The following is a 12,169-nucleotide window of genomic DNA, read 5'->3' on the forward strand; positions in this document are numbered from 1 at the left end:
TCCGTTTCCCTATTTCCCAACAGATTCGAGCACAAATTAGCTAGAATATGTACATTTCATGTTCCAGACACAGCAGCTAGCACGTGTGACCTCCCACCCACCGCCCGCCAGGCCACCCCAGAGAGTAGGAACCGGTTCGACAACGGACTCTTTGTTATTGTCTATACTCATATAGTGCAACAAACGGCAGCCCAGCTCTTGAACTCCGGATCCAAACAATCTGCAACCCGATTGGATTGGGTGGTGGTAGTGTTGAGCCGCAGAGAACGACAACCACGGCGGCGGCGTCGTAGAGAGAGAGAGAGCGAGTGAATCAAGAATCCAAACCAGTTGTAGTAGCAGCATACTCGCACTCACGTAGCTACAGCGCGCTCGGGCTTGGACAGACGACACAGTCGCTTTTTAGTCAGCCCCCAGCCGTTAGCGGAGTCGTGTGTGCACGGCTGATTAGTAGTGTCGTCCACCGCCCCGTTCCCGAGATAGGACCAAGTTTTCTTTAGTCGCAGCGTGACGGTCGGACGTGATACGATTTTTTCGGTGAAGACTTTGAGTCCTCGCGCGTAGAACCGTACGGCAGCGTGTCCGGAGAATTTTCGCGTAGTGGTTAAATCAGATTTTTCTTCAAGAGGAAGAAGGAAAGGTAATCAATTAACCCCACTGGAGAAGATAAAATGTGAAAAATAAGCTCCGGTAATCAATAGCTGCAAGAAAGTGTATAGAATCAGTGAAGAATACCAAGAAGCATAGAGCATAAAAGCACCGTTGCAGATGCTAATGTGAAGAGGAAAGCATTAAGAGTTTTCTGAGAAAAGCAAGAGACTGAGAAAGCGAGTCCAAATCAAATTGCATCGCTGCTCGTGTATGTGCAACATCCAAGGTGTTTGATAAGTCTCCGCAGATAGCGTTCAAAGTGTAGCTAGTAAATATTGTGTAGAAGCATTTGAATGCAGTGTTGTGGGTGGAATTGCTACGAGTAAATTACACAAGAAGATTTTCCATCGTCAGCACCGTTGTTAAGCAGAAAAAAAAGTAGAAGAAAATTAAATGTGCTCAATTTGCTGCGTAATCTGTGGCATACATAACTTCGGCTACCTACAGCATCTTCCCGTGTGGTAGACTAATCAGCGAAGCCAAGCCTCGGTTTAGAGATTCTACAGCACTTAGGTTTGAGACTGCACCCTAGTTTAGGCAAGCTAGTACCATTATTGTAGAAGACAGAACCAGCCTTCCCACGTATTAAGCCGTAAAGCTGCAATCATGTTGGATCGTGGACCAGTAAGTATTGCTTGGGTTGTAGAATGTGCCTTTTTAAAACTAGCACACACGTGCAGGGTCTTGGCAGTTGGATCGTTGGTAGGTTGGAGGTGATTTGCATTGCTATGCGCTCTGCTGTCGGGTTTGAATTGATCGGATGTTGTGTAACTCCAGTGGATTATTTATCAAGTGAGTCAGATGTAAGATGTTTGCAATGCAATTGATACAGAATGGTTTTTATTTGAGGTTGATCAGGTGATTGGTGAAGGGTTTGGTTTAGTTTTATGATTGCAATGTAAAGAAGGAAGCGTCAGAACGAATCATTGGAACGGTTTTTGATTTTCAGCAATTTGGGATACATCAATGAAGTGAAGGTCATCAAAACCAAATGATTAACTCACCAAGTTAACCAATGAGGTCTCGATCAAAGAAATGTCTGAAGTTGAGGCATATGTTTCCTTAAGTTAAAACATAAAACTTCTGTAGTTATCATAAACGGATTTCAATGTTGTCTTATTAGGCCTCCAAAAATCACACACCCGATAGCAGAATCAGTAAAAGTGACGCTGTATACGCTGGATTCGATTCCCGTTCCGATTCAAATATGTTCTGGGCTGGTAAATTACTTGACTTGAAGGCAGACGACATAATATACGATTGCAAAAACGTTTCCGGATTGGAAAGCTCTTAATCAAGTGGAAGAGCTCAAAGAACATTTAGTAGAAGGTAGGGAAAGACCTCTGTTTTCAACCCGTATGTCCTCTTAACAAGAAGGTTACTGTCCCGGAAAAAAGAACGTTTCTCTAAACATATTGAAAAATTGAAAAAAAATCAACCTTTAGGTTTTCTTTTGAGTACGACTTTGTTTCATGACGAGACAGAAAAAATGTTTGGGATGTATTTTTTGTTTTCAAGAATCTTGGAAAACACTGATTTTCACAGATATGTTATATCGTTTTCCAAAATTGTTATGCCCCTACACCCAGCCTTGTAATTTCCTCAAACATTGAGCGCAAAGAGCAAACTTTACAGTTTATCAAACTGAGGAGAACCATTGAACAGCTTTATGAAAATACATTCGAAATACAAAAATACAAAACGAAACGGAGAAATAGTGGTGTGCTTGGATAAAGTGTTCCTTTCCTCAATGTCCTCTTTTTTTTCCTTGATTTGTTTTCCGTCGATCTTGTTTTCCGTGCTGAGCACCAATGGTACTGAAGCCAGGGAGGCAGCTCCCACATCTGGCCCCTACCACCTATCGACTCATCAACTCATGAACCGGGGTCCAACGGCTTTACTTCCCTTGCTACTTTTCTACGTCTTTCGTCACCAGAAGTAAATTCAAAAGCATCTCATTTAAAGAGCACATTAGCGGCGTCGGTGATGTAGTGGTAAGCGTGGTTCTCTCTCACCTCAGCAGGCCTGGGTTCAATCCCAGTCGGCGTCTCCGTGATGTTCTGAGGTATAACATCTCTGATCACGCCTTCCTTCGGAAGGGAAGTGAAGCCATTGCACAGTGGGAAAAAATCGACATAAAAGGAGCAAAATTCATTATCTCTGATCAGCACTGATTTAACCATTGCAAATATAATTATTCTTATGGGAAAAAGTCTCAGAAATCCAATGGAAATTTCTGTGCAGAATTGGGCAAGTTGGGGTTTTTGGAGCATTTTACTCAAATTTCTTAAAATTTTGTATAAATGACTAAAAAATACCTCATTGTGGTTTTTATACGTTATGAAATATTGCCACTCTTGTGGAAAAACGTCTGGAGAATCAATTAAAAGTGGTTTGCAGACTATGCATTTTTGCCAATTTTACCCCTATTACCTTATTTTCGATATTTTTTAAAAGACAGTAGTCAGTGATAAGAAAACCTGTCCAATGATAGTCCTTCTTGAAGGAAAACACCTTAGGGATCCAAAAAATTACGTTCCAGATTACATCGGAAGGTAAGCTAATGCATGGAGCCATTTTTTCCTAATTCTCCCCTATTTATGAAGTTAATAAGTAGTGTTTCACGGTTATACGCGTTAGTGCGTGTCATACTATACCCTCGTGTACTGTATTACTGTAAAAATGACTGAGGAATCGAATGGTGGTGGTTTCATCTTGAGAAAATGTCAGTAAATTACCCATTTTGCCCAATTTCCCCCTTTTACTGGAGAAAATAAGTCATGATATACTTTTATAAGAATTTAGACCTGTTATTTTGATCGATCGAGCACTTTTCCTCTGTAAAAATGTGTGAGGAATGTAATGGTGATGGTTTCATTTTGTGCTGACATCAGCTTATTACCCATTTTTTCCGATTATCACCTTTAATTTAATAAATCAAGTAGTATTAGAATTCACGCATGTAATATTGAAAACTCGTTTATTATATCATTGTAAATATATTTAAAAAATCAAAAAATGCTTGTCTCATCTTGCGCAGACTTTAGTTAACTAAACATTTTGCCCAATTCTCCCCTTTTATTGAAGAACCCTCAAGTACTGTCCTACTGAACACATCTAATGGTGATAATCCCATCTTAAGTTACATCAAATACCGTAGAAATATCATTCAATAACTTATGTATCACATAAAATTAATTATTTCATAAGTTTCACAATCCGTGTTTCGTGTGTAAGGAAACAAAAACAATGAATAAACTTTCTAAAAAAAAATCATCATTTCTATGAACCAGTAAATAGAAAGATATTGGATTTGATGAAAAATAAGGAAAAATATTAACCCTGTTGATCAAATCGATTCTGTTTACGATGCGTGTAACGTGAAATCATATATTCATGGATTAGTCAAGGTTAAGACGTGACAGTTTATCTTTTTTACAGTGACAGGGTTAGGATGCAGGAAGTTGATATAAAACTCGATTTCTTTCCATATAATTTTTCTTAAATCATAAGATCAAAGAACTTGTTTAGGGCTTTCTACACCAAACTTATATTTAGTAACATCTCAAATACTTATTCTTCATCGTGACTGTCACTATAGTTATCATATTCATCAGAATCGTCATCATTGTTACAAGGTTCGCATTGAGGATTCATGAAATATTCTCTCATTTTTTGACTGAATGTTTCGTCAGAAGATCTTCTTCGCTTAGAACTGTGTGCCATAACTAATGTTCCAATCTTGGGGTCTGAACGAGCCAATGCAGACTTAATCAAATCTGACAAATTGGCCTCTGGAGAAGTTTTTCGAGCAAGATGAGGACGAATATATTTATAATTTTTGTGGCAAGATTCACCAGCTAGTAGACATCGATGTGTGGAGAGTTGACGGTAGTCTGAGAATAGCAATATTTTTAATTTATCTTTATTCGTTTTTGAACTGGGAGAAATGATTGAGCATAATTAAGAGAACTGAACATAATTCAAATTATCAAAGATTACCTATACAACGACATATTATGCTGAACAATATTAAACTAATAGCAAAACCAAATGAGAACAAAGAAAAAGAAAGGGGTTCATAGTAGAATACTCGTTAGGAGCAAAAAAGGGAGAGTTGGCCATTTAAATACACTCTTGCCAGTTTTCACCAAAGATGAAGAGCCCTTCTGGCTAACCTTTTGCCCTGTATTAGCAATTGTAAACCACATAACAAATCACAAATAAAGAAGAATTTTACTACTACTACTACACTCTTGCCAGCTACGCACATTTCTGGACTGATTTGAGATTAGGGCACATCTGGTTATGTCTCGCAAAAAAAAAGCTCACCCTCGAAAACTAACAACACAAACAGAAGGCGAACGATGCCTCTGCCTGTTGGTATAGTAAGTTTGCGAAATTGAGATGTTATTTATGATAAGTCGGTATTGAAGCTATTGTTTACAAAAGTTGATGCACCCTAATCTCAAATCAGGTTAGATTTACGCATTTCGCCTGATGCAAACTACTACCTGAAAAACGCTATCAAGCCACTTCACATTTCGCTCAAAGAAACGCTTCTTGCCATGAGCATTAGCCCAGCGACGATTGAACTGACTAATCCAGTTTTTTACATCCAATACAACAGACGCAGGAGCTTTTGATAGTTCATTAGATGCAAATTCCACAAGGTGGTCAGTATTTCGTCCTGACACGAAATACTTCTCCGCAATTTTTCTATTGAACAACATTTTTCTCAGCAAGAATTCAAGAGACACTTTTTAAACCACGATATTATTACTTTCAACAGGGAGTTGTCACTGTTTTGCTTTTGATGCTTTAGCACCAAGGCATGCATGTATGCGATGAACGTCCAAGAGAAATGGATTCCACTCAACGTTCAAGTGAGTTGATAGCGAATAGAGAAACTCGCACATCGACTAACTCACTGGATGTTCAGTTTGCAGTACAAGTAAGTTGAACGCAAAATTGAATTGTCCAAACTAGGATTAAAACTACACTAACAACTCTAAAACTAAAACTGAGGCTGTTGGTTATTTTGGTAATTTCAGAGCTGTTTTGTTTTTCGGTCTTTGAGGTATCTTAAATGGATACACGGATTTTAGTAAGGGTAATCTAGTACGAGTTTGCACAACGTGGTTATTACTTTTTGTTTCTGTGATAAAATAAGTATTATGGTTTTGCGTGAAGAGATGTTTGTGTCAACGCGAATTATTCAAAAATGTGTTCCATTCCCTTTAGGCTTTATAACCCTTGCTTTGAAGAAATATTAATACATTTGTAATGTTTGCCGTTGTGGTGAATGCTAGATGTACAATTGTTATATATTAAAAACGAATAGCATTATCTTATAATGCCGATAAAATTGATAGGTAGGAGAAATAAAATTATTGGCCAGTAGCCAAGATCAAGAACAAAAAAAATCGCTTTTAAAAAAAGCGTATAGTTTTGATGAACAGAAGTGTAGGTAAATTTATTGAGAAAAAAGTAAGTAGATTATGACTTGATTGACAAAAAATAACTTAATAAATATTCTATTTACTGGTTCATAGAAAAAGATAAGCGGTAAGGAATCTACTCTGTAAGGAATTATCTACTAGGATCAGTTGAAACGGAAATGAATTGGAAAGAAGCTGATATTTAGAACGTTGATTGATTGTTTTTGTTTCCTCACACACGAAACACGGATTGTGCAACTTATGAAATAAATTATTTTATGTGATACATAAAGTTATTGAATGATATTTGTACGGTATTTGAGGTTCACTTAAGATGGGATTATCACCATTAGATGTTTTCAGTAGGACAGTACTTGAGGGCAGGCATGGAAAATCATTTACATTCATTTCATACAATCATTTACATTCATTTGCCTCTAACTTTTTCCATCAACAGCATTTCGCAAAATGATGTATAGAACTTTAGTAGGTTTAGTTATTAGCTATATATTTTGCCTATAACTCAAATCTGTATCTCTTATGCATCACGAATCAGAGCGGGCAGAACTTGTTACTGTTTTTCAGTGAATGTAAAATACATTCACTGAAAAACAGTAGTGGCTTCTGTTTACTCTGGTTCGTCATACATCAGAGATACGGATTTGAGTTGTTAACAAAAGTTGTAGTTTATAACAAAACCTACAAAAGCTAGGGGCAAATGAATGTAAATGAATGCACGAAATGAATGCAAATGATTTTCCATGCTTGCTTAAGGGTTCTTCAATAAAAGGGGAGAATTGGGCAAAATGTTTAGTTATCCAAAGTCTGCGCAAGATGAGACAAGCATTTTTTGATTCTTTAAATATTATACATTAATTATATATCATCATCATACATCAATTATACAAAATTTTAAGAAATTTGAGTAAAATGCTCCAAAAACCCCAACTTGCCCTATTCTGCACAGGACAAAACCATTTCCATTGAATTCCTGAGACTTTTTCCCATAAGAATGTATATATTTGCAAAGGTTAAATCAGCGCTGATCAGAGATAATGAATTTTGCTCCTTTTATGTCGATTTTTTCCCACTGTGCATTGGTCCCCGGTTTATGAGTTGATGGGTCAATAGGTAGGGTCCAGGGAGCTGCCTTCCTGGCGTCGGTAGCATTGGTGCTCAGCACGGAAAACAAGATCAACGGTAAACAAATCAAAGAAAAAAAAAAAACTTTTTTTCCTTGCTTTGTTTTTCGTCGATCTGTTTTCCAATTCTTCCGACACCAGGGAGGCAGCTCCCACATCTGGACCCTACCTATCGACTCATCAACTCATAGACCGGGGATGAACGGTTTTACTTCCCTTCCAAAGGAAGGTGTGATCAGAGATTTTATGCCTCAGAAAATCCCGGCGACGGTTTTTGGGATGAGAGGCAATCACAAATTCTTTTAAATTCCAAAACATTCTGCAACTTTCAGAAATCCTTGGAGCACTAAGATGTTGTGCAGCGAAGAGCTTTCCAAATGTTGACAACCACAAGAACTATAGACGAACAATCTCTCAACAATCATGGTTCAAGTATGGAGTCACCTCCCTGGAGTCGGTGGCTTGCACTCACATATGGATAAGATACTGATGTAAAATAAACAAGAATAAACGAACTCTAGCACACTCCAAAAGTTGCTGGAATATCAGCAATCATTTAAAACTCCTTAGAACTGCAAGATACACCAATAATTTGAGAACATCCTAAATATATCGTTACTTACTAAATTTCAAAATTTATAGAAATTCAGCAACCTCAGGAACTCTTTGGAACTCCATGAAATTGTATTACTCTGAGAATATGCTTCATCCCAGCACTAGGAGAAGAGTAGGATTGCCAGAACCAAAGGGACAAATTCATATAAAACATATTCCCCACCAGTTATGGCAAGTCGATGCTGTTAAATCAGTTCGTAGTCTCTTATTATTAGTCACCAATGGACCATCCATTCACGGCAATCGAATGTGCAGGAAGGATATCGCACCCATTCAACACACATGGGCTGGGACTAACGGCTTTACTTCCCTTCCGAAGGAAGACGTGACCAGAGATTTTTATGCCTCAGAAAAATCTCACTGACCTTTTCTGGGATTGAGCCCAGACCCATTGGGGTAAGAAAGCAGTCACGCTTACCACTACATCACCAGCGCCGGCCATTGTTGGTTTCTGAAACGGTTATAACTGGAGTAAGATAAGGCAAAGTTTTATCCTGCATCTTTTGAAATATACATATACAATTTTTTTAAGGTGGTATTACACTTAGAAAAAACTAGTTTTTTGTTTTCAGAAGACAATATAGATTTATGTCTTCGGTAGGACTATGAATTTCATGAAACTTTGCTAAAGACACTTAGTGTTGTGAGATATAATTGCTCAAGAATGCCCTTAAATCAGTTTTCTGATTTGTTTTGTATCATAAATCGATAGATTCGACATGTTCTGTCATTGGTCGAAAGGTACAGAAGCAGCACCTACCCTACCCGTGTCCCCTCGAGATCGTCAAGTTGACAATGACAGGAGCACATACCGTGGTAGAGGTAACATCCCAGAAAAAAAAAATATTTTAGATTTCTTCATAAGATTGACTGATAAAATCATAGAAAACCTTTGGCTGATGATTAACGGAAATATTTTCTCTGATCGGTGTCCGGCCATTTGACTGATTGCCGTTTGGCCGAATGGGTCGTTTGGCCGAATGTGTCGTTTGGCCGAATGGGTATTTTGCCCGAACTCTCGATAAGAGATTTACATTTATTGAAGACTACTAGATTCATAAATGGCAGCTCTGTGGACTTTTTATTTTACTTTCCACAATTCTGGTTTTTCGACATTATAAATGTGGGATTTTTTGGTATAAAACTGAAATTTTATATTATCGATGGATTCATTATTGATTTAAAGATAAGCTGCTAGTTATATAATTGGTATTTTCAGCCAACCTTTTTAAATGAGCAGTTCTTTTGAGTTTTGATGATCTTATTATATTTGCATAGTTGCACAGCTTGTTCTAAAATTTCATAAAATTTTATTTTACCAATTTTACGAGATTTTTCCATCTTTCAAACATGAGTAGTTCTTTGGAGTTTTGTTGTTCGGCATTCGCCCAAACGACATGTGGCCCAACGGCATTCGGTCCAACGGCATTCGGCCCAACGGCATTCAACCAAATGACCCGGAACCCTCTGATCTTAGCAAGTAAACGTCATTTTTTGCGTATATCTCATAAAAAAATTTTACCGTGCAAATCTTGACAAGTTGACTAGCATCAACTGTAGAGGTCACAGCCAATCGTTGTTTGCTATTAAAAACAAAATCAGCATGAAAAAGTTATCGATTACTCCGAACGGCTTGCTCAATTTCAGTTATCGGATAATGTCCGGTTCCTTTATTCGAATGGATCCCAGGAATCAATTATAGCTCCAAGTTCGGCACTGGAAGTTTTCCACGAAAATCATTCCACCTGCCACGGACTACTACGCTCCACTCGTTAGCCGCACTGCATTCCAAAAAGAGCTTCCGTTCTTCTGACAGTCGCCAATCAGCAGTCTGGGAGAAAACTAAATTAAACTGTAAAATGCTAAATTAATTCAAGAGCTCGTAAATTTTGCAGCATACTTCCCCTCACTTTCCCGCCCAGCAACCTCTTCAGAGGCTAAAGTTTAAATCTCAATCGATGTGGATCGTTCCATACAACCTACAGCTCTGCTGATGAGCTGGGCCAAGCTTGGCGTTAGAAACGGCTACCCACCGTTCTGGAAACCGTCTCGGGCGGAATGCAAGCGGAACATGGAAGATGGGATCATTTTACGACACATGATATCAATTTTATGATTATTAAATCCTGTATAGAGAAGCGGAGTAGATTTAACGATGCAAAATGTGCGGGAGAGGGTGGATTAGATCATCGGAAAATGGCTGTTGTCATGTAATGGAGGAATAGTATTCATTAATTTTCCAGACCACTTTATTTTTGCGAGACGACGCAGCCGCAAAAAATAAATAAACCAGGAAAGACAGCTTTAAAGGTCTCCATTCGATACACCCTCACAAACGCAAGGAAGTAAAAGACTAATAATCTTCCTAGCAGAATGATTACCGCTGAGTTTCTTTGTGAGAGCATTTCTGAGGAAAACATTGCTCAAGTTTACTAGCCCAATCGATTGCGTCTGGTCAATTATCTTTGATTTTTGTTTGTATGTTTTTTTTGCCTGTAAGCCGGTGATCAATCGCAGAGGCATTGATGAGTTGCAGTCAATTGAAAATGAAAAAAAAACAAAGCTTATACAATGGCAAAAACCGTGTAATAATAATACGCTTCATTTTTTTCGGGAAGGTCTAAACGCCAATTTACTCATTTCGAAAGCAATTGTGATGCATTAAACAATGTCGGAAATGTGTCTGTAATTGCTTGATTCAATTTGATCAAATACTTATGTATTGATTTGGATTTGTGTTGGATGAAATGCAGACAAAGTTCAGACTGTGAACAGGGTTTTGCTTATCTTATCGGTGCTGAATAATGATTAACAAACACAAAATATCTGGGATTTCTCCGTGACCTGCGAGCGTCATCAATGGTTTCTACGAATCACTCACTGAAGGCAAGATACCACAGTGGTTGTTTATCCACAGGTGAATCATTGATGATACGCTGGTGAATAGCTAACGATGTAAACATCGACGTGATGGTAGCGGTAAAGCAACTATGAGACATCACAGTTGCTCCACAAGCTTGTGCGTGAACCGTTTTCACCCATCCAATTACTCGTCATTTGGGGTCGAGGACATATGAGATGAAGAACTGATCGAATCACTTTCTTGTATGATTCACGAAATGATTGAATCAGATCGTGTTTACATTTCATATTAAGATTGTGATGATGAATACATGATCGGTGATAATTTCATTTATCATAACGACAATTGCACATTCGTGTAATTCAACGTAATTTCAATAAAGACCTTTTGAAAATTGATAGTCTTAATTTTAACACATTCGAAGACAAATTTCCTATCGATTGGTGTATTAAGAATTAAAATCCATCATCTCTGGAGCAAACGCAGACCACTTTCGACTTTGGTTTTAGAATCTGCACCCCCAAAATTGCCTTAAAAATACATGGTAAATTAGATTTAAACTTATGGGAACTGACATCCGATTGATGACATTGACAAGTGTCCAGAAAATACTCTTTTACAAATTTATGGTGGTCCTGAAAAAGACCATTTTGTTGCGATGGTTGAGTAATCCTGAGCTATTAAGGAGTTTTACACAGATAAGGCTGGCGAGAGCTGTATGATGGCCCAAAGCGGCTCACGACGAGCAACTGAAATCCGATCAATAGCGGTGCAGCTTCTTCCTCCTTCTTCGGCGAATGGACCGCTCAGTGGGCTGCAGCTCGCGCTTGCGGGCAGCCTGTCGTCGTGTACTGGAGAATAATCTAAAATGCCACGTACCGAAAGCACTGCTGTTGCTGATGATGATGACCACTGGACACCATCACTCACCATTCACGTGGTGCTTGAATAAACACCGTTCGGTGAGACAGGAGTGAATTTGATTTTTAAATCTGTGTTAGGGAAAGCGGTTTTCGCAGTCAATCGGTGATTATTTTCATTATTGGCAACAGTTGCACATTCGTAGATACCTTTTGAAAATTGATAAAAGTGTTCATTTTAGCAGATTCGTAGATGACATTCCAATCGATTGATTTGTTTAGAATTAATATCCATCCGATATTGACAGAGTTATAAGTGGTCAAAACCTGACCATTTTTCGTAACGTGATCCATTTTGTTTGTTTTTTTTTTTAAATTGCACCCCCAATATGTTTCCGAAAGACGTAATCCTACGTCCAAGCCAATGAAGCGACAGGAGAAAGAGAGACAAGCGATTGAAAATTTATTTGCAGACGCCGACTGAGGTGCTAAAATGCTGCGAAGCTGTTTGACTTCAACAGAAAAAAGAAAGCCATCAGTCTCAGTCTCTTCGTTGCATCGATTTGGTCAATTGAAGCTGATATTGTGACACCCAGT

General features: G+C 38.3%; 1 protein-coding gene across 4 annotated transcripts in view; it reads left to right on the forward strand.

Moving 5' to 3' along the window:
* Window positions 1-19: 19 nt before the first annotated feature.
* Window positions 20-12,169, forward strand: part of Dyrk2 (Dual-specificity tyrosine phosphorylation-regulated kinase 2) — a 127,334-nt gene continuing 115,184 nt past the window's right edge. For 3 of the 4 annotated variants that reach the window (XM_065238374.1, XM_065238375.1, XM_065238377.1), the window contains exon 1: window positions 20-1,275. In XM_065238374.1, the coding sequence (XP_065094446.1) occupies window positions 1,258-1,275 (18 nt within the window). In that variant the 5' untranslated portion in view covers window positions 20-1,257. The remainder of the gene's footprint in view (window positions 1,276-12,169) is intronic. The other variant, XM_065238376.1, reaches the window with a different exon arrangement.

Source organism: Ochlerotatus camptorhynchus, unplaced genomic scaffold (assembly GCF_037179485.1).
Source record: "Ochlerotatus camptorhynchus isolate MF236.1 unplaced genomic scaffold, CSIRO-AGI_Acam_v1.1 ptg000768l, whole genome shotgun sequence".
Lineage (NCBI taxonomy): Eukaryota > Metazoa > Arthropoda > Insecta > Diptera > Culicidae > Ochlerotatus > Ochlerotatus camptorhynchus.